The 26,543-nt window shown below is 37.0% G+C and overlaps 2 protein-coding genes and 1 long non-coding RNA gene across 3 annotated transcripts in view; 1 reads left to right on the top strand and 2 right to left on the bottom strand.

Annotated features, from left to right (window-relative positions):
* Positions 1 to 26,543, top strand: part of LOC149668303 (uncharacterized) — a 108,796-nt gene that overhangs the window by 40,451 nt on the left and 41,802 nt on the right. The window lies entirely within an intron of this gene.
* LOC149668305 (DNA (cytosine-5)-methyltransferase 1.S-like) overlaps positions 1 to 26,543 on the bottom strand; it is a 168,715-nt gene that overhangs the window by 109,093 nt on the left and 33,079 nt on the right. The gene's annotated exons all lie outside the window — the stretch shown is intronic.
* On the bottom strand, positions 4,368 to 25,734 carry LOC149668306 (uncharacterized). Its single transcript, XM_089840897.1, has 5 exons — positions 25,721 to 25,734; positions 23,677 to 23,908; positions 5,323 to 6,286; positions 4,539 to 4,871; positions 4,368 to 4,410 (listed from the first exon to the last, which is right to left on the bottom strand). The coding sequence occupies exons 1-4, from the start codon at positions 25,732 to 25,734 to the stop codon at positions 4,654 to 4,656; spliced, it is 1,428 nt and encodes a 475-aa protein (XP_089697023.1). The 3' UTR covers positions 4,368 to 4,410; positions 4,539 to 4,653.

Genomic DNA, 26,543 nt, shown 5'->3' with positions numbered 1-26,543 from the left:
GAACGAAGGCATTCAGCGTTACCCGTCGGTACATATCTTATTACTTTTCACGCGGACATTAAAGAAGGGTTTTTGAATTTCTGGCCGCCATTAAAAAGATGGCAACAAATGGAACCCAAAAGACCATTCAGCCCGTCTATAGGTTAAAGGAAACCAATGTACTAAATATTTGTGAAATCGGTTGAAACGCGCGGACTTTGTTGCATAGAGAAGATGTTTTACATTTCTGGGCGCCATTTATTAAGATGGCGGCGGATTGGAAAAATCTTTCTTAGTACGAGCCTACTATTTACGAGTAACGTTCCTGCATATTTTCAGCCTTCTAGGGCAAGCGGTTTGGGCTGGGCGTTGATTATCAGTCAGTCAGGACTTTGATTTATATAGTTATACATAAACGAAAGCTGGCCCGGCCCCTTAATTTCCAAAATTTGAAAAACTCAACCCGATAAAATTTCCAGATTTGGAAAGCCCAGCCAGTGCAAGGCTCTGGGCCCCGCCCCTAAGTAACTGATTGTAATGAGAAAGACACAATTTTACTCAAAATAGTTTTAGTCAATTACCCAATAAGGGTTCGCGATTTCGAGTGCGACTGACGCCATTTGGAGTTATTTTAAGTCAGGGCCTGTTTTGTTGATCACGTGATCTTTGAGCTACATAAAATTCCTCAGTTTCCATTCTCTCTGCTTTTATAACACCTTTAAAAATAAAATTCATCATCCCTTGAAAAAATATACCTTTGAAATAAAATTGTCACAGAAATATTCATTCTTGATTTTTAAGCTTACTTTTATAACACCTATAAAAATAGAAATTCAACATCCCTTGAAAAAATATACCTTTGAAATAAAATTGTCACAAAAATATTCAATTTTGATTTATAAGCTTACTGAAATTTTACCTAGAAATACATATAGAGTTGCCCATAGCTTTATTAAAGAAAGAAGAAAAATCTGTAAAAAACAAAAATATTGTTGAGGAAGGGGAGAAAACTCTCCTAAATAATATAAGAAAAGTTAGAAAGTGTGGGAGAGCGGGAGGAATTGGGGTCTGAACCGGGCGATTACCGACTGAAAAAATAATCGTAGGTTCTGGGAGGCGGCAAAATAACGCGACAGCGGATTAAAATAATAACAAAAACAAAGGGAATTTATTAAACAACTGAAGATTGATTTGATACTACAAAGTTAGTCTCAAAAGGGCAGTAGCAAGGAGGGAGTTTAGTTTTCGCGTTAACTCGGGATTTTATACACCCGCAGGCTAGGAATAAACTCAAATAACTGATCATACAAAGGTACAATTTTAAGTTTTTCTCTCTTTCGAGGGAAAAACGTGTGCGTCATGGGTTTTTTCGGGTTTTTCGTGGTGCTCCTGCATTTGGAAGCCTTGGTAAGGTACGATGCTTTTGAACTCTCGAGAGAGGGGAGGGGAGATTCACAGGCATAACGTCAACAGTATTTATTTCAACAAAGGGGTTGGGGGGATTAAGAGAGCTTCCAAATGCAGGATGCAGGTGTGCAACTTTGGGGACTAAAGAACGAAAAAACACCACGAACTTAAAAAACGCTGTTTTGCCCCTCCTTATAGACCAGCGATAGTATCGTTGAGACAGGTTGTTGTTGGCGGCTTGGCCAGAGTTCTTTTATGCCCTTGGCCTTTGAGCAATGAGTGTATTGTGCGATGCTGGTGCAAACATGTCAAAGTGACAGGTATAGCCTAACTTGCACCATCACGCTATACCCCGTAAAGCCGTACTAACTTGTACCATCACGCTATACACCTTAAAATCAAAAAACTGTATGGGATTTGATTAAGCTTCGTAAACTATTGCGGAAATTACGAATGAATGATAGAGCCAATTATAGGAAGTGGTTGAGAACGACTCCGACAACATTTGAGAGTTTATTGCAAATGGTGGGTCCTTATATTCAGAAGAACGACACAATTTTACCAGAAAGCATTTCGCCCGGTGAACGTCTTGGTCGTGCTTAAGGCCAAGTATATTTGGATGAAAGAAAGAAAAAAAATCTTCTTTGGTCGCTCGCTCGAAAATAGATTTTTGGGCGATAATAGATAAGAGCTGAGCAGCGAATAAAAAGACCTCCTACCCACCCACATTTTATACGGGCAAAGCTGACCTATTCGCTCGTAAAAATAGTTTGGAAACTATTCCGGGCGAACGGGGTGAGCGAATGGCAAAAACTATGTCAGACTAGGCGAACGGACGAGCGAACTGTTCGTGACGGGCTATTCGCTCCTCCGTTCGCTCTTCAATTCGCCAGGTGTGAACCAGGCTTAAGACTATTCCAAGAAAAGTCAATAAGAATAAGCATACCTAGCCTTATAACACATATTTTTGGTGGTCACGTGGACTACCAAACGGGAAACCTAGCGTGGTCCCCTAGCGTTACTAAATAGAGACGAGCCCAAGAAAAAGGGGAGTCGCTGTGGGGCTGGTGGAATCGAACTCATAGATAGGTCGCCAAGGGATATTGAGCGTCTTTTGCTAAGCTGGAATATTTGTGGTTTTTTTTTTAATCTATTTATGATTGGAGGCAAAGTGAAATAGAATTTACTGTGCGTGATTATAGTAAATAATTAAACACGCATCTATTAACGAGTTATTTGGCTAGTGGCTTAAATAGCTTCACAAATAGGGCCCCAAGAAGACACAACTATCTATCTCTAACAGTGCAATGCGGATGCACTGTGAAAATATTAAAGAACAAATCAGTTGTAGCAGAAGGGAATAAGAGAGAAGGGACACACTTTATATCTCCATAACGCTTTACACCCGTAACAATAGTCTTACTACAGTGGCGCCGCCAGGGGCTAGGCTGGGTAGGCTACAGCCTACCCGTAAATTTCAGAGGGGCCCCGAAATTAGGTTCTCATAATATTAAAATACCATTATTACAATATTTTGATCTAGGCCTCCAAGGCAATTTACTTTAGACAAAGTTTGCCAAGGATGATGAACCTTTTGGCATCTGATTTTTACAATATTCTACAAAATGGGTTAACACTTTCGTGTTAAAAGGTTTTGACAAGCCAGAAAAATTATCTCGCTTTTTGATTTTTAGCCACATAGTATGATGTACATCTACGATGAGGCTCTTAGTTTGACCTGCCCTGTTGTCATTCTCGTAGTAGTAGTAGTGTAAACGTTTTTGGTTCGTCATTGAAGGGACAGACTGTGAATGAAAGAGGATTGTGGTGAGGTGATATTTTTCGTTCTTTTTTTACATGGATGGGGATTGTAATAGTAAGTTTAAGCATTTCACTTAATTGTACAAGTGAGGTTAATGATTGTGAACTGTTTTTTACGTTTTTCGATATATCTAAAGCGAAAGAAACGATTATTGGATTGCATTATTATAATGGAAGGTGTTAAACTCTCCCCTTAAAATTTCTGTCACCCGTCGACAATAAGGATTTCACGCACTCAATCCCGCTCCTCTATTTAAACATTCAAGGAAATCGAGGTTAACTTTAAATGCAAAAGCAAGTATATACTGATGGTATATCTTTTGAATAGTCTTAAAACAATGTCCTCTCTTACTTCGGAGTCCCGTTTTCCTCTGTACCCCTTTCGTTCATGCGGCTGTTCTAGCTTAAAACAGTGATTCATTGTTAGTCACTGAAGTGGTGTTTACTTGAAAACCGGACCAAGTAGTCACACGCACATGCTAGTGCTCTTTTATTTGGGTCAAGGGCTCATTGCGCGTTAAAAGTTCATTTTATATTTAAATGATCAACTAATACTGTATTTACTTCCAAATGGAGTTGCCAGGCGTCAGCCAGAACTAAAAATCGTTAGTTTAAGATCGGATTAGAAAGGCCACGGCTGCCGCAAAATCATGTAAAAAAATTTATATAGTTTAGTTTATACTAGGTACGAGGTAATACTTGTCCTTAGAAGCGGGAAATTATTTGTGTGGCACCAATTTATTCAAAATCACAACAATGGTTGCCATTGTAATTTGTTCCACCTATTTAATAAAGATAGAAAGAACTTATCGCACCAGAGGGGGGCTATGATTTATCAAAACACAGTGACTAGTCTTGACCAGGGATCCGTGTAATTTTATTAGCAGGAATGAGGACGGTTAGTATTTACTTCAGTGCGACTCATAGATCCAATCCCTTCAATTCGTAACGAAAATTTTAAATTATCTAACAGGCTCACTTAAACTTCATTTTGATGACGTTGCTGACGGTGACGGCCAAAAATACATCGTTGCTTTTTACCTCCGCCACAATGACCAGCCTCTTCTTTCATACCCCCCCCCCCATCTCGAGGAAGGGTGTCGTGGACTTTGACGCACGCAAAAAGTACCCTGTTCTCTATTCCCGCTTCAAAAATTGCATGAATCTCTGTCTTGACTAGATAATTGAAGGTTTTCATGTGTACTGAAATGGTTGTATATATAATCAGTGTATAAGGTTAAACACGGATATCTGTAAAATTATAAAGATATCTGAACAGATATAAGATTAGAAATCGTTCAGATAGCGCTAGGTCGGATGAAAATTATCACGTTATCGGATCAGATTTAATAACTGAAAGTAAATACGACGTTCAATGAACTGTTGACGATTTTGCGGGAAAGATATCGCAATCAGATGTCATAAAAGAAGAAACAGTTCATAATTTTAAGCACTTCCGCCGTGATTTCGGCATTCCAAGTGCAATCGGTTGTTTGACCTTTCAGTACGGGGCTTTTGGAAGGCCGGGTCGTAGCAGACGGTGCTGTATTGACACAAGATCGGATCAAATGTAACGGACGTGTTGACGCATCTAACGTTTAAACACACTGTTATTGGTGTATCAAAATAGTCGATTTTACAATCGAGTAAATTGAAGTACGCTTCTGCAAAATAGAAGTCGAAAGATTTGAATTACAAAAGAAGTTTGACACTGACTGAAAGAGTTCAACATCTATAACATGGAAACAAATCCTCCTTAAGAAATTTAGCCTTACCAAAAGTTCATACATTAAAACAAACAAAAAGTACACTGTGTTATATGAGAAACTCCCCTTTAACCTCAGAATAGTGTCAACCCCCTTCTGCGTATGACTACCTTCACGACCATAGCACAGGGAATATGCGTGAATATGCTCAATACAGCAGTCAAGTGTCAAGAATTAACGTTTTTGACCAACCAAAACCTCTTCTCGGATTGATTTGTTTGTTCGTGTAGGGGTGGAGGGAAGGGTCGTTTGCCTCTCATTTTGCCTAGCGTCTACAGCCAAAGGACGAAGTTCCCCTTTTGTTTTAATTTATGGACTTTTGGCGTTACTTTCACGGCAACACGCGTACCTTTATGCAAAAGCTCTCGATTGTTTCCGGCAGAATTGATTCTCTTCTCCTTGGCCAAAAATTCTTGGTTGTGTCTATGTATCAACAACGAACAATCGCATAACGGTCGAGTAAGCAGGGACGCGATCAACTTGACTTCGTACAACGATGCGGTTTCTTCAATGATATGCGGTGTCAACTTTGTCACGTAGCTGATCAATCGATTGCATTCCACGGAAGAATTGATCCAACTAATAATGAAATTTTCTTTCTCCTTGGCCGTAAACCTTACCTTATTCATCAGGGCGACTAGAAAACGAAAGGGTTCGTTATCGACGCAGTAAATCGTATCTTTCTCCCATTTGACCTCAAAATCAGTGTAGTGTCGTTGGTTGTCTTTCAAAAGACTGCGCAAAGCCGGCAACGAATCGCCTGGTCGAAAGAAGGTACTCCTGGCGTTGGTGAGCAAGAAAACAATGTTCTTACTGGCCTTTTTATGCGAGTGATTCAACAATTCTTGGATGCAAAAACGGAAGAGGACTGTAAGTCTGGCGTTGTTCGGTTTAAGCAAGATCAATATGGCGTTGAGATGCGAGTACTGCTGGATGTGGTCGATGATCCTCTTGAAATTTATGGCGTCCTGGTCGACACCCGACGTGTCCCCGATGCCTGGAGTGTCTATGAGACGTATTTTAGTTTGTCCGACTTCGAAGTCGAAATCCCTGCAAGATTGCGTTTGCGAAGACCCTGCTTTGCCACCGCTTTCGTTGGGATCGCTACCAAATCTGATGAGGCGTTCCGAATAATCTAGATCAGTCACGGCGAACCTGGTCGGAATGAGGCAACAGAGATCCGGAGCCTTTTCCGCTTCGTCTTGGCTACTGTACTTGATGTAGTTGGCGAAGGCGTTTATCAGGGTTGACTTACCAACACCACTTTCTCCCAATATAAGGATGTTAACTAGTTTAGGATCGCAATGGATTTTCTGCGATAAAAACTAACACTTGTCCCTTAAACTCGTAGGCGAGCTCTCATTTGGTCAGATTAAAAAAAATCGCTGAGCTCGCTTCGCTCGCTCAGAAGATTTTTCCCTTCAATGTTTCCATAATTGAATTTTAATAATTTTTAAAGTATATCAATTACTTTGCGTTCTGAGCTGCGTTCCAATTGAACCTTGCCTAAGACCTTTCATCTAAAATGTCTAAGTTCATAGATTAAGCTCAATTAGAGGACAGACTTTTAAATTATCTTTATTTATAAAAAGAATTTTGAAAATTAGTTTTCTCTGGAAAACATCTTTTCCTACCTGACCCTTTTAAATAGCTTGATTTGGTAATTTTCAGTCACTTTTAAGTCACTTTTTGCTTATTGTTTTTTTTTTAATCATTAGTCACTTTTAAAAGTAAATCTGAATGTGTCTTCTATGTGCGCCCTTGAGCATGTGATAAAACGCACTTAAAGGAATATTACATTCTCACTAAATAAAATTATCCACACTATGGGTCTTATCATTTATAACAGTTCTATATAATCCTTTAGTTTTATGAATCCGGTCTTATAAAATCCGATATTTTGAGAAGGGAATCCTATTTTTCCAATTAAAAAATTCTCTAAAAGAGTTGGTGCCCTGGCATACAGGCAAAAAAAATTACTGAAAAAGAATAAATCATTTAGTGATTATCTAAACATATCCAGAGAGGATTGTTTAAAATTTCTTGTGCCGAAAATTATCCACAACCCACAACTATCGGCCACCAGTTTTTGGAAAATCATAATAATTCACCATTTCACTGTAACTAAAGTACCTTAATTGTTAAATGTATTTTTCGACATTTTTCATTTCTTGGGGGGGGGGGGACGCCCAAATCCACATTAAGACTGTACCCCCCTAAATTCGAAACGTTCCTACGCGCCTGGGCTGCATAATGATTCCTTATAGCTGTATGCATTCCTGATACTTATTAATTAAATAATCTGTCTTAACACGATTGAACCTAAAGGGATTTATAGTCTAGCATTGGGTGTTGGGTGGCCTTTTCACTCTAATCGATGTGACTGGAAAACCCGAGTTTCTCTTGAAGTACAAAATGCAAGAAAAGGCTGAGTATCCAGTATTGTCATCAACCTTAACAATTAATTAAGGCATGAGGAGTTCCAGTCTGGGAAATAAGGATATTTTTTAAACTAGTCCTTTGGACCAGTGACCCCCCTAGTGTCCGAAATAATAAACTTGTCTACGGAGTGGTCCCAGCCTTTGTTCTCCTACAGATTTGCAATTAAGAAACTGGTCCCGAGGACCAGTAACCCCCAATTCTTGAATTTAAAAACTAGACTGATGAGAACCTAGGATTTACACTGTGCAGTTATATGGCTCTGAAACCCCCCCCCCCCGTCTACCTTTAAACGTTCTCATGTCATATATGGGTTCTTATTTGCCAGAATTTATATTTATGAAAATAATTCAGATAAAAACGAACCGTTTATGGAAAGTAATCGCTCAAGTGATCTTGAACCAACTAGTGGTGATACCTTTCAGCGCAGTTATCCCTTACAAAAATCTTCTTAAGAACTCTTAAGAAAATTCCTTGGGAAATTTCTTTGGAAATCCTTAAGGCGTTCTTTAGGAAATTGGGGAATATTGGCCTCTTTTTCTTTGGAAATTGCTTTGGAAATATCTTTGGAATTTTCTTGGGAAATATCTTTGGAATTTTCTTGGGAAATATCTTTGGAATTTTCTTGGGAAATATCTTTGGAATTTTCTTGGGAAATATCTTTGGAATTTTCTTGAGAAATATCTTTGGAATTTTCTTGGGAAATATCTTTGGAATTTTCTTGGGAAATATCTTTGGAATTTTCTTGGGAAATGTCTTTGAAATTTACTTGGGAAATGTCTTTGGAAATTACTTGGGAAATATCTTTGGAATTTTCTTGGGAAATTTCTTTGGAATTTACTTGGGAAATGTCTTTGGAATTTACATGGGAAATGTCTTTGGAATTTTCTTGGGAAATATCTTGAGAAGTGGGTAAATTAATTTAGCCACTTGAAACGAGGATAGTTCTTACACGCAGAACCATATCCCAATACAGGGAGTGTAGTGAACTACACCCCATATAGCGAAGGAAGTTCTCGCATGCAGTGTGAAATTGCTTATAAAGTCAGACATTTAATCGACTTAAAAACATCCGTAAACGGCAGAAAGTTTTAACCTTGTGCAATTGTATGGTGTACTATGTGGGTTTTGAAGGCTTTAACGGCCAAGCAGTAGATACAGACGTTGTTGTTAAATTTAGTAATGTATATTCACTGAGAGTTTTTCAAGTATCAGAAACACGTTTAACCTAATTTTCTCTACAATGTTTTCTAAAAAATATTTATTTTGGACTCTAATTACGCTCAAAATAAAGATAAAACATGCCATAAGAGAATTAAGCAAAAATTCCGACTGACAGCTTAGATTCCCTGTAAATCTAAACATAACGATTTTAATTATATACTCTTATTTTACTTTTAAAGAATTAGTGCCAGCCGGGAGTGTGGCGCACTCCTGTAAGCCAAGCTTCTGGGCGGCAAAGTTTGAGGGAATAAGACACATGTCGGCGATCCTACCCTATAGGTGCCGACTGCCCCGTGTCCGCCGGAGGAGACTTGACCCCCACACCCCTTCCGTCACCTCACAAGTAAACCTCATTTCCTTCCCTGCTTAAACACATACTGAACCCTGACTAATCGCATCCTTGTCGCAGACGTATGTGCCCTACTTACATTGAAACATCCACAATAGAAAAAAAGAGTTAGTGCCATAATTTTCGTCATCCACAAACTTAAAATGTGAAAAACTTTGGAAAATAAACCCTAAACCTTCTTTGGAAATTGATCTCAAGAATTCCTAAAGAATTTCGTTGGAAAATATTCCCTAGACGTTCTTTGGAAATTTATCTCTAGAAATCCTAAAGAATTTCTTTAGAAAATAATCCCAAGAAATTCTTTGGGAATTTACCTCTAGAATTCCTAAAGAATTTCCTTAGAAAATAATCCTAAGAAATTCTTTGGAAATTTATCTCTAGAATTCCTAAAGAATTTTTCAGAAAATAATCCCAAGAAATTCTTTGGAAATTTATCTCTAGAATTCCTAAAGAATTTCTTTAGAAAATAATCCCTAGACCTTCTTTGGAAATTTATCTCCAGAATTCCTAAAGAATTTCTTTAGAAAATAATCCCAAGACATTCTTTGGAAATTTATCTCTAGAATTTCTAAAGAATTTCTTTAGAAAATAATCCCAAGACATTCTTTGGAAATTTATCTCTAGAATTTCTAAAGAATTTCTTTAGAAAATAATCCCAAGACATTCTTTGGAAATTTATCTCTAGAATTCCTAAAGAATTTCTTTAGAAAATAATCCCTAGACCTTCTTTGGAAATTTATCTCCAGAATTCCTAAAGAATTTCTTTAGAAAATAATCCTAAGAAATTCTTTGGAAATTTATCTCAAGAATTCCTAAAGAATTTTTTCAGAAAATAATCCCAAGAAATTCTTTGGAAATTTATCTCAAGAATTCCTAAAGAATTTTTTCAGAAAATAATCCCAAGAAATTCTTTGGAAATTTATCTCTAGAATTCCTAAAGAATTTCTTTAGAAAATAATCCCTAGACCTTCTTTGGAAATTTATCTCTAGAATTCCTAAAGAATTTCTTTAGAAAATAATCCCAAGACATTCTTTGGAAATTTATCTCTAGAATTTCTAAAGAATTTCTTTAGAAAATAATCCAAAGACATTCTTTGGAAATTTATCTCTAGAATTCCTAAAGAATTTCATTAGAAAATAATCCCAAGAAATTCTTTGGAAATTTATCTCAAGAATTCTTTAGGAAATTCCAAGGAAGTCTTTGGAAATTGTTTCTTTAGAAAATGATCCCAAGGGCTCCGTAGGGTTCCAAAGAAATTCCTTTAGAACTCTTAAGAAGTTTTTTGTAAGGGCGGCTTATCATCGACATATTCTAATGTTGACTTTAGTACCGCCTAGACAACTCTATCCCGAGGGCTTCAATAAGAAGACTAAAGTATCGATTAAAATGAATATAGTTCAAACATTTATTTCAAGGTTTAATTTGTTCTTGAAATAATTGCAAAGTGATATCTTTCAATAATATTTGTATTCCTGGATGGAGATACTCTTTTATATTTTAGTTAATTTATATTACGGAAATAATTGACTATATTCCATCGTTGTCAAATTGGAACCAAGCTTTATAATTGTTTGATAAGTATTACATAAAGTTTTCAAAAGTCTATCTATATCTAAATCAAAGTCCTGACTGACTGATAATCAACGCCCTTCGCCCAGCCCAAAACCGCTTGCCCTAGAAGGCTGAAAATTTTCAGGAACGTTACTCATACTAGGCGCGTACTAAGAAAGATTTTTCCGATCCGCCGCCATCTTAAAAAATGGCGCCCAGAAATGTAAAAGATCTTCTCTATGCAACAAAGTCCGCGCGTTTCAACCGATTTCACTAATATTTAGTACACTGTTTTCCTTTAACCTATAGACGGGCTGAATGGTCTTTTGGGTTCAATTTGTTGCCATCTATTTAAATGGCGGCCAGAAATTTAAAAACCCTTCTTTATGGAATAATGTTCGCGTGAAAAAAAATAAAAAATGTCCCGACGGGCAACGCCGAGTGCCCTCGCTCCTAGGGTGCTACAAAAAATCAGTGATCAGTAAAATCCACCCATTCTTTATATCATTTTCATGGAAGTTCTTATTACACGCGAGCGACGCCGCGGGTAAAAGCTAGTTGGTCATAGTTGCGCCTCTAATTTCAATCTTTATTCTATCAGGGTTGCATACTACACCCCAGTGATCATCGGGTGATAAGTGTCAGAGAGTGTTCGCGGTCTCAGGGGTTCCCAGATAGATTTCAATTCTGCGGAAATATTCTCGAGCGCCACAGACAGGTACGTATTGTTCTAAATAATGTGCGCATAGGGTATGTGGCAACGCAGGGCTGATACTAAGTCACTTTTTTCAAATTCGGTTGCTAAAAGTCACTTTTTTTGGATTTTTGTGTCTTTCGGTGTTATTTATCTTCTCGACCACAACATTAAACGTTATATATTTCAATTGCCTAGCTGTAAGGCGGTGCAAACATTGGATCACAGTTGATCAAACCCCAAAATCGTGAAGCTCGCTCAGCGAATGTTAACTTAATACTTAAAATCAATCCAATTCAAATGAATATTTTGGTTTTGATTTAAAATGACATCAATTTCTTTGCATTCTGAGTTGTGCTCCAAAATGATTTAATTGAATTTCGCCGTAGACCATTTATGAGATGCCTTTCCTTTGACTGCGTGAAATATCTAAACCCATAGATTGGGCGTAATTACGACACCGACCTTTAAAATATCCTTAATTGCGAAAATCAGTCATCTCTGAAAACATCATTTCAAGTGGCCCTTTAAATAGCTTAGTTTGCCCTATCCCTATTCAGTCGCTTTTTGTTTACTATTTTTAAACTAATTTGTCACTTATTCAATTGAAATTGAGCGTATCATTGAGTATCAGCCCTGGGTAACGTGAAAAATACCTATCAAAGAAGTTTTTTGATTTTTAACTGTCTTATAAAGGCACTGTTAAAGACCTTGCCGACTTTGATAGTAGACTCGAGACTTGTTGTCTTTGTAGAGCCGTTATGGTAAAAAACGAGGAGAATTTTTTTTTACAAAGGTGATGTGATTGGCCCTATTTTATCACTTGCAGTATAATGCTGAATAACACAAAATACTTTCGTTTTGCAAACCCTTTGCGGGGGGTTGTGACGTCAATAAAAAAAAACTTCAAGGGTCCGCCGACTTCTTTACTGACCCTTTAAGCGTTACAAGTCCTGACTTTCGCCCTTACAAACACACATTTTCTCGTAATCATTTTCATATGGTGACAATTTTTTGAAAGTGAACTTGGTTTCGGAGCATTTTAAATATACTTAGCGAATCTTTTTGAAGCTGGATTTTAAATTTGATTTTATTTAAGTTCCAATTTACAATTTTCACAATGTTCCGGCTTTTATTTTTGAATGCCGGCATTGCTTTAAACGTGCAGAAAATTGATACTCTACAGCTTTTACTAATCAATGTTGACCAAGGCAGTCTGATTCATTTTCTCCAAATACGTCAACTTTCAGTCTTGACTATTCGTCAAATAATGACCGGAAAATTATGAAATGGGACGCTAAATGTAAATTAGAATGACTTTTCATGTAAAATTGAATGACGAAAATATTTCCAAATAAGTTAAAAATGCTTATAAAAGAATGTCCCCATAGTTAAAACATTGTCAAATCTGTGTTGATAGCGCACGTTATTTGTTCGGGGGATAGTTGTGACTAGCGAAGCTGACAAGCTTCCTACTAGCAAAAAAACGATAAATTTCACAGTCGGCCATGATTTATGGCTTGAGTACGATTAGTAATTTCAAAAGTATATAGATTTAAAAACAAAAAGTACACTTAATTGAAACTTGCTCGTGCCGTGTAATATGAGAAGCCCTAACTCCTTTTAAGCCGGAATAGTGTTGAAGGCCCCTCTGCGTATGATTACCTTCCCGACCGTGGCACAGGGAACAAGCCGTGAATAAGCTCATAAAGGAGTATCAAAAAATAACGTTTGGATGGCCAGCATCATGTACTGCTTTCTATAAACCTATGACCGCGTCAGAAAAGCTCTTCCCTGATTGGTTAGTTCCTGTAGGCGGTTGAGCGTAGGGTAGTTTGCTTCTCAGATTACATGCTGTATAGAGCCAAAGGCGGGGAATTATTTATGAAGTGTACTTTTGTTTTTATATCTATATACTTTTGGTAATTTGCTATTTGCATTTATTTGAACTTTTAATTATTATTATTATTTCTAATGTTGTTTGGATACTTTTATAGATTGGAAATGCTGTTCCCCCACCCCTGGCCAAAGCCATAGGCCAATAAATTAAAAAGTTTTAGTTTCTGGAAAAAGTTTAATAAGAGACCACGCTTATTTGGTTATCTGTTAACCTTAATTTTAATTTTTAACCTTGAATAATTCCAAGTCAAATGCAAACAAGTTGGGAAACCAAAATAAACCTCTCCGAGCCGAGACGAATTTACTTTCTAAACACAGGTCCACCAGCCAATGAGAAAAACCGGAAATACATCGTTCAAATTGGCGAAATATTGCCAAGGTCTTTAGCAAAGGCTTAAGCGTTTAAAAATTTCCTTTGTATCCTCAATAATTCTAATGAGGCCCTAAATGTATCACTGAAGGGTGTATTTAACTTTCGGCTCACTCTGAACCGTTAACACCTCCTATAAGAGGAGGCGAAACAAGGTCATTTCTAGTTTAAATCTAGGGTATCTTATTTCACAGACCCAATAGTTTCAACACTTGTGGATAGATGAAGAATTAACACCCATATTATATAATGAATATAAAAAATGCGATTACACTATATATAAATGTAGTAAAGATGAATTAAAAAGTAAACACCAAATTTGAAATGTTAATATCAAAAGATGTTCTTGGAATATTAAGATGAAACAGAGCTTTATAGCTACACAACTACTTAAAGAATCGTAATGCCGAAAAATATTTAAAATATTTCCATTTAATATTCTGCAAAAAGGAAATGTTATCGTTTTGTAAGAGATCTTATCATCCTACTCGCTTTATATTAACTTTGATGTGCGTGTAGTGTTTCGATTCGGATGCAATCTTCATTACTCTTTCTATATAAACTCTCACTTGTGTCATTACATAGAAATAAGTTTATCTTAAATAATTAATTAAATATAAATGATATTAATTATTTTAATCGCCAGTAAATAACTTTAAAAATAGTTAAATCGTTTAAAATAAAGTTGTTCCTATTATCTTTCGAAACTTTGCTAATATTGACGTTTAAAGTGAAGGGTACCCCTCTTGCCCGCTTTTTTCAAATTTTGGGGTATATATACGATTCGTTTCCATTATAATAATAGATAAAAACGCATTCGCGTGAACCGATGGTGGAAGCCCTGCCATTGGGAGGCTAGACGTTTCGCGTAACCCTAGCCGATCGCCGCGTATATCTTGAAACCAATAATAGATAAAAACGCATTCGCGTGAACCGATGGTGGAAGCCCTGCCATTGGGAGGCTAGACGTTTCTCGTAACCCTAGCCGATCGCCGCGTATATCTTAAAAAAAACGTTAACGATGGAGAAGAAGCCGGAATGGACAAAGACCTGATGATGGTGGTGCATAGAAGCTGGTGCCAATGTGGGTTTGACGAAGAACAGAAGATGGTGGTGCATAGAAGCTGGTGTCAATGTGGGATTGACGAAGAATAGAAGATGGTGGTGCTTACGAGCCAGCAACTACAGGCTAGTGTCCATGTGGGATGGACAAAGACTAGCAGATTGTGGTCCTTAGAAGCCAGTTAGTAAAGACTGGTGTTGGTAGATGAATGGCCAAATTTCCGTGAACCGCGAACGCGTTCCGGAAATCGAGTATTTGTTTGCTCCGATTTGTAAACTGCGAACGCGGTCACGTGGGGTCTGACAGACAGACACACAGACAGACAGACAGACACGGCCAGTGTAATACCTCTCCGTGACGTCATCGTCACTCGGAGAGGTAAAAAAAATAAAGTTTCGTTTACTAGTGGTTGTTAATCTGAACTGCTTTTTACCTCTCCGAGTGACGATGACGTCACGGAGAGGTATTACACTGGACGTGTCTGTGTCACCGTGTTCGCATTTGGCAAAACGGAGGGAACGTGTTCGCACTTCGCAGATAGCAATATAATTCTCCATGATCATCGTTAGGAAAAAGAAGTACGCGGCGATCGGCTAGGGTTACTAGAAACGTCTTGCCTCCCAATGGCAACTCCCCCAAAGGTTCACGCAATTGCGGCTCTTCTTATCATTTATAGCATGAATCTATATAACTATAAATATACAGCTCTGTCATATGCCCCTTCTATCATGTCTATTTGGTTTGGGTGTTACCCTCCTAGCTTTGACGCGTTTTGCGTAGCTCTAATAGCCAATCACGAGACAAGAGGAAGTGACGTTTCGAATTTACACAACCCCGGACTCCCCCTTCCTTCTCCCGCTCCTAACACTAGCAGACACGTGACTGATGTCTCCTTTCGCTAAGCCCCGCCCAAACCTTATCGAGAGGTAAGACTAGTGCTGTGCGAGTACTCGATCGATCATCGAGCCGAGTACTCGGCTCGATACTCGATAAGGGATTTTCTGAGACTCGAAAAAGTTTCGAGTATCAAACTAAGGCTCGATAAATTATAAAAAAACGTCTTGGTTTGGACCAAGGCCGAAAAAACAAACGATATGTGTGAGGTTTATCAATTGGCTGAAGTTTCAGATATTGCAATTTTTTTAGTTATTTTTATCCATTTAATCCTTAATCAATATTAAATTCAATCAACTGATTTTACTGTTAATCGATCTATTCCCTCTAAATTAATTGAAAAAATTACATATCTACGCTTTTTCAAGAACAATTACATTTTCCGAAAACATTTTATCATGAAATTAATTATTTTGAAGGGAGCACGTGTTGAGGGATTTAATATTGAATATTTGAAATACTGTGTCTAAAAAGACCAATCGAACTTTGACATAATTCGAAAGGAAGATGTAAATATTTAATAGTGGATGCCAAACCAGGGTGTTGCACGAATTCATACATTTAATTTCGTATATCGAAATGCTACATTTCTAATGTCGCGACTGTGAAAGAAAGGTTGCACTGCAATTTCCCTCTTCATACTTTCTTGGGGAGGGGGGGGGTTAAGTTAAGAGTGACCTTCTTCGTTTAACTGGTAATGAATGGAAATGAATATAACAAGCCATTGGTACTGAAACGTATTTCTATTTATGTAATCTTTACCTATACCTTTGGTTATATTTATACCGATATCATATTTTTCCAGTGCTACAGATAGCTACCTACTAACAAAAACCACACAGGATAAACGATGTTGCTTTGTCTTAAGTATACGGCATTCGTTTATTAACTAGTCTGAACAAAATAAATTTAAATTATCATATTTTTTTTAACATCAGTCTTTTTAGCAACTTGTCGATTTAAGTTTTTTTATGCAAACTTGAAAATTTGTCAAGCCAGCTGCTGCCAGCAACAAATAAAACTATGTCCGTCAAGGTGCTTATACGAAATCCCTTCAAAATAATTAATTTCATGATAAAATGTTTTCGGAAAATGTAATTGTTCTTGAAAAAGCGTAGATATGTAATTTTTTCAATTAATTTAGAGGGAATAGATCGATTAACAGTAAAATCAGTTGATTGAATTTAATATTGATTAAGGATTAAATGGATAAAAATAACTAAAAAAATTTGCAATATCTGAACTTCAGCCAATTGATAAACCTCACACATATCGTTTGTTTTTTCGGCCTTGGTCCAAACCAAGACGTTTTTTTAAATAATATCTGTTACTTCAGTCTTAATGTAATTAAATTTTGAATAATTATGTTTGCTTTACCGTCATACATTTGGGGTTGATCTATTTCTAATTGCTTAAAGAAGTACTTCAGTATCGTTAATTACATTTAACTTATATCCAATAACATTGATTTCGATAAGCATATAATGTTGCACTTTATTTATGAAAGAAGCTTAAAAACGACGGTATTTGAAATATGGAAGAAAAATATTTGTTTCGTACACTGTATACATATACAGTGGTGTCGAGATCAGACCAACAGCTTCCTTTATGTACAACCCCCAATACTGCCAACGGGTGATGTCATACTAAATTATACAGGGTGTAAATAAATGTTTAGAATTCATGTTTTATTGTATGCAAGTGACAACGAGTGACAAGGTACAAAAAGAATACTGGAGATTGCAACAAAATATTTTAAAGCACTGTCCTACGATTAGTCTTAGAACGTGGGCCTCAAATTACAACCTCTTAACTGGTTGGTAAACACCTCAACGTAAATATTCGACGTTTCTACCATTGTGGTTTAGGCACTCTTCCAGACGACTATCCATGTCTTGCAATACATTTGCAAGCAGTAAACTCATGACGAATGGTAAAACTAATGGTATTGCCGTCTTGGGAAATCCTTGTCCGTTAAGGCTTGATGTAGGGGGGTATGATAATGCCGGTAGTGATGCCCTTGTAAACTGGCACAAACAGTAGAATGGCTTAGTGCAACTTCTTGTTCCACCGCTCTACTATTAGCATGAATTGGCTTCAAAACGTGCTACGATGTCAAAATCTATATCCTCATTACAGACTATACAGTCTCTTCTACGTTCACGATCTTGCACTACCGAAATCACGAAGGTGCTCGCCAATGTCGGAAAAGGTGCTTCGCACCGGATGTTGTCGGTGTGGAAACCGTTCGGCATAAAGCACTGCGTTTAGTTGAGCGTTACTGCGACCTTCACCCAAAATAAACATCCTGTCCAATTTTTCCTGGTTGAAATAGGTTGGCATTTTGCTAGGAAACGAGACTAACTACTGTAATTCTACTACTTAGCTCCTACACTGAAGACCCTGTATATGAAAAAGGACCGGAATTACCTCGAAGTTGAGTTTTCAAAGATTGCCAGATTGAGCAGGTCATGGGATTTAAAGTGATGAAGGTCACTTTAACGTTCAACAAGTGACACCGCGGTATGTTTTTGGTGCTCCAATGTCCTCACCCGATAGGTCCAAACAATTACCATCCTGGTTTTTCGGCTCGGCGTTGCGGTATTGCTGGTTCCATTAGAAATACAAGGTCTGTAGTGTTACAATTGTAACAATACTCCTGTTAGAAAGGCACACAAACTGTACCCCCGCCCCCTCCCCCCCAAAACACTTTTAAATTTCGCGCCTTTTCAATGGCTCTCTTTTCAATATGGGAAAAATGATTTTAAATGACAATTTTTTAAGTGTAAGAATTAAACAGGAAAATGGAGGCTGAGTGAAAGATAAGTGTAGTTTTAATTATAATTTGTTAGTTTAATTATAAGGTATCCATGAATTTACCAAAAACATTCGTGTTTTGGGTTAATTTCACATTAATTATACTTGATTAAGTTTAATTTAACGGTTTATCTAGTGTGGATTTAGTTTATAATGTTTATAATACAAGTTTCAATGAAATATTAACTTTAATTGCAATTACTCTAAAATATGTATGCGCTTTTGATGTATTTTAATGATGAATTAAATTAATTACTCGATAAATACTCGAAACAAATTTTCCAACTACTCGATACTCGATTCGAGTACTCGAGACTCGGCTCGATACTCGATAAGGGAAAATTTCAATACTCGAGACGCGACTCGAAACCAAAAATTCAAGGCTCGCACAGCCCTAGGTTAGACAGCGTAACGCAGCTGTATATTCATAGTTATATAGATTCATGTTTATAGTGAATATACCCTAAATAAAAAATTGTTAAGAGGCATAGGCTTGAATTCAAACCTCAACAATAGCTATGTTTAAAATTGTTCTAGGAATAAAGTTTCTTAAAACCAAAAGTGGATGAGGGGAAAAGTATGAAAATGGCCAAAAGTCGCGAGTCATCAGAGTTTCGCCGTAGTTGACCGTTTTATTGGCGTAGCTATACTGGGCCTGTTCACTCCCTTAAAATAGGTCTTGTGTTAATTCGCGGTTACGCGGTTACCGTCGTCTGCTATTGTGTATGCTAGAACTTCCTCGATTTGTGTTTGAAGTCAGGACAGAGTAGCTGGTAATGTTTTAAAAGGTATTTGAAGGTATAATATGGATTTAAGTAAGGTTATCGAAGCAATAGAAGAGCACATAAAACTAGATACGTTTAAAACAAATCTCCGTAATTTAGCTATAGCGCGAGCAGCTTGCGTCGTGATGCGCGTGATCGAGTGGGCTATGGTTAAACCAAGGAGAATAAATGTCTGAACTACTTTCAGTCGCGAGTTTGTAAGTCCATCAGGCACTAGTAAACTAAATAGTTATTGGCGAAACTTTGATGTCCGCGTTTTTTAAAACAGGCTCTATGGCCATTGTCATACTTTCCCTCTCATCCACATTTGTTAAAACGTTTTAAATAGAGCTAAGCTAAATTAATGACGATTAAAATAATATAAATTTTAATTATTTAAGAAAGACCTCTTTAATTGCGTCTCGATTCGGAGAGGTTTATTTTGGGCTGCGTTCAGTAACACTCATCAGGAAAAACATCGATGTTTGGGAAAATGTGTTCTTTTGACGTCATGATGACGTTGCAGTTGTTGAACTGCACAATTTCGTGTAATCCATGCTTTTCAAAATGGCGACGATATTATGATGAAGTTATGGCAGAGGCTTAAATAATTATATTTACAAAGATATTGTACTTCAATTCATCAATTAAATCGAAACGCCTACCTCTTAAAACTCTGTCATAATCCTTTTTGTACCGAAATAGTACATTGCTTTTTTAGTATTATTATCCATAAGGATAATATTTGTCAATTCTTCATTATTCGCAGGAGATTGGGATGTGGTTCCCTCCATTTTTTGAGTCACGGCGCAAAATGGCGAAATTTACGTCATGAATCTGATGCTCATCGAAAAAACCTCACAGCTGATTTTTCTGATGGGCATCCGATGAGCATCATGACGTCATGCCCAAAGAGTCACGGCCGTCGAGAGAGGGGGGCAATTCGGTCCATTTTCCCGGGGCCCGTACCTCTCGGGGGCCCGGTCAGACATCGACCTTATTTAATTTTAGTGGATAATGTTTGTGAAAATATAAATATAATACTTAAAAAATGTTATCTTCAACTAGACTTTAAACAGTAAAAGGCAAAAAGAAAATGAAGAGTGGTAGTTTTACAAATTAAACCTTCTCTAAAAATGCATTCAGTCCCTTATTCTCCATAACCATGAATCGGTAAATTATAAACGGAGGTTTAAGTTTTGTTCCTCACGGGAATCACCCTGTGCCCCGGAAAAACTTGAACTTTTTTCGAGTTGTTTCTTTGCTGTGGACGATAGGGCGTTCATGAATATTATTGAATTGATCATAAAGTAGTAAGTAAATTTTATAAGACGGGCTTCTGGCGCTTGGTTTTTTCTGAGCCAAATTTGCTTTTAAAATTTTAAGAAAATTGCCGTTGTTCCTGCGGGTTGAAAGGGCTCTTTTTAGACATCATATTTTGTAGCATTTCAGACCATTTCTTCAACGCTATCGTGTACAATGGTAGCCAGTACATCAGAATCGGCGAATTTTCTACGATAAATCAAATGTTAGTTGAAAGTAAAACCAGTACCAAGCTAGCATCCCTTAAACCCTTCTAGGTGACAACTACTATTGAGGACAAAATACTTGGTAAATATTGCTGAAAAATATTTTGGGAAAATGAAATTTTGGTGAAAAAAAGTAAGATAAGAATTTTTTAAAATAATTGATGTTTTATAATGATGTCTTCAAAAGTGAAAATTTTAATATCTGTTACTTCAGGCAGTTCATTTTCAAACCTTATCTTTTACACTTTCCAGTCTTTGTCTACAATGACAGTTTTTATTAATCATTTATGAGTCCTGTATAACCCTATAATTTGATTAATCTGGTCCTGTATAATCCTATAATTTGATTAATCTGGTGTTGTATAATAGTATAATTTGATTAATCTGGTCCGAATAATCCATTAATTTGATTAATCTGGTGTTGTATAATAATATAATTTGATTAATCTGGTGTTGTGTAATACTATAATTTAATTAATCTGGTCCTGTATAATCCTATAATTTGATTAATCTGGTCCGAATAATCCTTTAATTTGATTAATCTGGTGTTGTATAATACTATAATTTGATTAATCTGGTGTTGTATAATACTATAATTTGATTAACCTGGTCCGGTTTAATCCTATAATTTGATTAACCTGGTCCTGTTTAATCCTATAATTTGATTAATCTGGTCCTGTATAATCCTATAATTTGATTAATCTGGTCCTGTATAATCATATAACTTGATTAATCTGGTCCTGCATTATCCTATAATTTGATTAATCTGGTCCTGCATTATCCTATAATTTGATTAATCTGGTCCTGTATAATCCTTTAATTTGATTAATCTGGTCTTTATAATATTATAATTTGATTAATCTGGTCCTGTATAATCCAATAATTTGATTAATCTTGTCCTGTATAATCCTATAATTTGATTATACCAACGTGATGGCAGTTGTAGTTGCGTCGGTACCAGCTGAAAACATAAGTATAGCGTTTAAGATACAGCTATTTTAAATGGTCTATCGCGTTAAAAACAATGCCATAACAATACCCAAAAAGAGGTCGCCTAATATTCCTTGCAAATGGCGATCAGTTAAGTAAATTTTGTTTTCAGATTCCTCGGATTCAGCTTCGATACCAGAAGCGATCACGGAATCCGTGAAGTGACGTAATTCATCTAGAGTATATATATATATTTAGAGTTATTACACGTAGATATAGATTTCTCTTAAAGGGAGGGTGAAGTGGAAAATCAAGTGATTTTTTATCAATTGTTCTACTAATTACAAAACCAGTCTGCATAGTGAAACATTCAGGAAATACTTCCGAATGACTTTAAAATTCAAATTAGGTTCAGATTTTAAAGATAATTTTAAAGAAGGACCTCCGACCAATCGCTTAACGCCCTGCCTTCTTGTTAACAAAATTCTCGTGGCACGTTCCGTGTCAAATGAAATATATCACGAGATTTGATAAAATTAGGCGCGCAACGTGACAATGGTGGCGCGAGACATGGAGCGTGCCACGAGAATTTTGTTAATAAAAAGGCAGGGCGTTACGCGATTGGTCGCAGGACTTTATTTAAAATTATCCTTAAAATCTGAACCTAATTTGATTTTAAAATCATTCGGAAGTATTTCCTGAATGTTTGACTATGCAGACTGGTCTTATAATTAGTAGAAGAATCGTTAAAAAAATCACTTGATTTTCTACTTCACCCTCCCTTTAATGGTTAATTGTTTCATAAAAATAATTTATAACCAGTGGCGTAACTACAGGGGAGCAGAGCCCGCAACGGCGGGCGGGCCCATAGCTTTTGGGGGCCCTTTCAAAATTTTCCTTATAGACTGATTGTCCTATATTTTATAAAGTGCCCTACAATTTCACAAATCGTCCAATAAAGTCCTATATTTTTGTGATTTCAAAGTAATTGTTTATGATCCCAGCTGTATGATGTTTTAAACGCAGAATTAGTGATATCTCATTTCGTGAGACCAAAAAATCGCGGACCTTGCTTCGCTCGCTCAGGAAGTTTTATCTTCAATTCTCAAAATTTGAATTTATACGATTTTTAAGGTTTTTATGTGAAATGATAAGAATTACTTTGCATTCTGAGGTGAACTCCAAAATAACGCAATTGAATTTCGTGTCTGACCTTTCATTTAAATATCTAAGCCCAAAGATTGAAGTCAATTATAGCACAGACCTTTAAAATATATTCAATTATAAAAAAGAGTTTTGAAAATCTGTCATCTCTCAAAACATCTCTTCCTACCCGACCCTTTTAAATTGCTTGATTTAGTCATTATCATTCACTTTTAAGTCTCTTTTTGCTTACAGTTTCATTTAATTAATAGTCACTGCAAATCTAAATCTGTCTGTGTGAGACCTTCAGTATTTGTTTAGATCTAGGTGCGATGTAACGCTTATTTATAGTGTTTTACGCTCTCAATAAAATAAAATTATCCACACTCTAAATCAAATCATTTATGAGTCCTGTATAACCCTATAATTTGATTAATCTGGTCCTGTATAATCCTATAATTTGATTAATCTGGTCCGAATAATCCTTTAATTTTATTAATCTGGTCCTGTATAATCATATAACTTGATTAATCTGGTCCTGCATAATCATATAACTTGATTAATCTGGTCCTGCATTATCCTATAATTTGATTAATCTGGTCCTGCATTATCCTATAATTTGATTAATCTGGTCCTGTATAATCCTTTAATTTGATTAATCTGGTCCTGTATAATCCTACAATTTGATTAATCGTGTCCTGTATAATCCTATAATTTGATTAAGCTGGTCCTGTATAATCCTAAAATTTGATTAATCTGGTCCTGCAGTATCCTACAATGTGATTAATCTGGTCCTATATAATGCTATAATTTTGCGAAGAGAATCCTATGGTATTAAAAATTTTCTAAAAGAGTTGAGGGCCTGCATTGCAGTTTAGTATGTGCGAGAAATCTTAGTCGAGACCGCGGCGACAAGGCGCATTGCTATAAATTATGAAAGGGGAAAGTAGTAACGTTCGTGATGCTCTCATACTCTTTAAAGCTCGACACTTAAGAAGGGGCCCTTATTGTGGGGCCGCGGGCGGGCCCAACAAACGCCGTTACGCCACTGTTTATAACCAGGATTGTAATCTTTCTTAATTTCTTTCAATCTGTCCTTCAAAAATGCCCCAACAGCTTCCGCCGCCTTTTGTATAGTCTTTTGAAACTTGCGAAAAAACGGATAAAGAATAGGCGAAAAGTCTCCGGGGGAAATTGTCATACTCTCGTGAAAAAGATCAAACTCTTTCATCGTTATTTGACGCTCTGCTTCGGTTAACTCGTCCAATCTAAAGTTTTAGTAATAATAGATTAAACCCACGATATTCGGCAAGTTTCGTTTCCTGGTTTTACCAAAAAGCAGTTTGAGATATGATGTTAATGATGAAATTCTGCAATCTAGGCTTTGGATTAAAGGCGACTTTTTCGGACAACATATCAGCTATCATTTCTTCAGCATTCCGTTGAACTATAGTAGCTAAGACCTCAAGAGTCCGCGAACTTTCTATAAAAATTTACTTCGTAAGATCGGAGCCTCCGAGATGCGTGTGGCGTAGCGAGAATATTTTTTTAACCAATTTAGTTCGCCGTGGTTGTACGCTTGGGGGCGCTTATATTACTGTAAAATGAACAAAGTTCAACCCCGTGACCCTGTCGGCTGCTTAGGTATTGAGCCAAGTCCGCGAATTTTAAGTATACGTTTTTATTACTCTTACTGAATTATTTTAATTTAAAAAATTTATTTTTGTTGTCATCAATACAATCTAACCGAAAGATTCAATAAAAAGTGAATGGCCCCAAAAACATTTAAGTTAATTTAAGGATGAAAGTTTTCTCTATTATGAAAATTTTATGACTGACCCCTGAAATATCAACGATAATTTAAGGAAGACCCCTGTCACAACGGTAATATAAGCGCCACCTCGTACACATATATGGTGAAAATATTTTCCTTAACATAAAATTTGACATGCATGGGCCTAGTTCATCTCGGAGGCTCCGGTAAGATTCGCGCCTGTAACGATGGATAAATGTATACCGTACCTAACAGCGGTGTGTCCAACCTTTCTGCAAACTTCCCATTGTTTCGTATTCCCTTGAAACGATATTGCAACAGTGTGGTACTTGTTGTGACGCACTTAATATGAAAATATGTAAACTCGTTTTAGCGTATATGAGTTGATCAGCACCGAGAAATTATAGAGATGACGCGGGGAATTATTTTAAGGTCTCCGCGGCTTCAAGATCAAAGTTAGGGATATGGGCGGTACTTTAGTAAGCTCGCCACGCTTGGGCCATGTCAATAAAAGCAAAAGTTTATAAGATATGTTCTACAGTATAAGAAACGTGAGATAGATTTTCGTAAAGCCACGCCTGGTTTTGGCGCTGCCAAAGGTTTATTACAGACTAAATAGGAAGATGGAGTGCAAAATTAACCGAGTGCAGTCAATTCTCGCTTGTCGTTCTCGAACTAGCTCGAGCTGCAAGTCTCTAGCATTACCAGAAGTAAGATGAGACTAGAAGTAAAGAGCTCTAGCATTGGTAGTAGATCCTGGCACTAGTGAACAAATTTGAGGATTCTATGCCGCTTCCATCGCGCCTACACTAGAGAGAAAAAAATTGGTCGAGTTCCAAGTCTCTAGGATTACCAGAAGTAAGATGAGACTAGAAGTAAAGAGCTCTAGCATTGGTAGTAGATCCTGGCACTAGTGAACAAATTTGAGGATTCTATGCCGCTTCCATCGCGCCTACACTAGAGAGAAAAAAATTGGTCGAGTTCCAAAAAATTTCCTACCCCTTCCCCTCAACCTAAAGCCGCGGAACACGGACGCGGGTGCTTGAATCTAGTTCGGCCGTCTACCGCCACGAGCGTCTCACGTTTTGAAGGGAAATTTCAGAAACCGCTACCAGAGGACCAACCGTTGGTGTGTTATCAAGAATATTCACTTTCGCCAAGTGAAGAATTTGGTTAGCTCAGTACTTCTAGTCTCATCTTACTTCTGATGACGAATTTTACATCACAAATAATTTCGAAAAGGTACAGACCAGGTCAATCTAATGATCCACGCTATTAATAGACGGTGAGACTAAAAATAACTTACCCCTTCTTCCGCATTTCAAGGCATACCGGAAATAGTCGGCTTCTATTGCGTCTGTTTATGGAATGCAGCGTCCTTGTGAAACCCCCCTGAAGGTCGTTCCTCAAATTTCAACCCGTCTATCACCAGAGGAATGCACGTAGTATCGCCTCTATCGCATCGGCTTCTTTTAAGTCTAGGAAGCCTCGATCTGGCGAACCGCACCCAGAAGCGCCCTTTCACGACTTCAAAGGGTCAAAGGAGCCGCGCATTCCCTTTTAACAAAAAGCACTGCAAAAAGTTAGAAACCCCATGGAGAATACTTATTATCGTATTTCTGTCTCAGTTGACCGCAAAACTCTATTTGAAGATAGGAAATTAGCCTTACGCTTAGAGACAAATGTGTCGGGACTTTTTTTTAAATGCATACCCTATATATTTTTAATATAAATACATTTTTGTATGTCTGACTGACTAATAATCAATGTGCAGCCCAAACCGCTGTAAGTAGAAGGCTGAAATTTTGCAGAGACGTTACTCTAAATTAAAGGTTTTTCTAATCCGCGGCCATCTTAAAAAATGGCGGACAGAAATGTAAAATCACATTCTTGAGGGAAACGGTGGACCTTAGGGCAAAATTTCATAGTACATTTTCGACTATAAATCGCCCCATAATTTCTTACAAACCTTTGAGATGCGCCCAGAATAGTTTTGTGGGTTCATAAAATGGCCATGGTTTAATTTTTGTAAACACGTACAGTATGCCAAGGACAAACTAAAGAGCCATCGTGGCTAAATTGAGAAAGGAATTTCAATTATTAGGTATGAAGTCTTAATTAAATGAAAC

Source organism: Phalangium opilio, unplaced genomic scaffold, assembly GCF_054372755.1.
Source record: "Phalangium opilio isolate 3A_F unplaced genomic scaffold, DU_Popi_V2 ptg000056l_1, whole genome shotgun sequence".
NCBI classification, from domain to species: Eukaryota; Metazoa; Arthropoda; class Arachnida; order Opiliones; family Phalangiidae; genus Phalangium; species Phalangium opilio.
The sequence above is the reverse complement of the archived record's forward strand: the minus strand, read 5'-3'. Positions and strand labels throughout refer to the sequence as shown.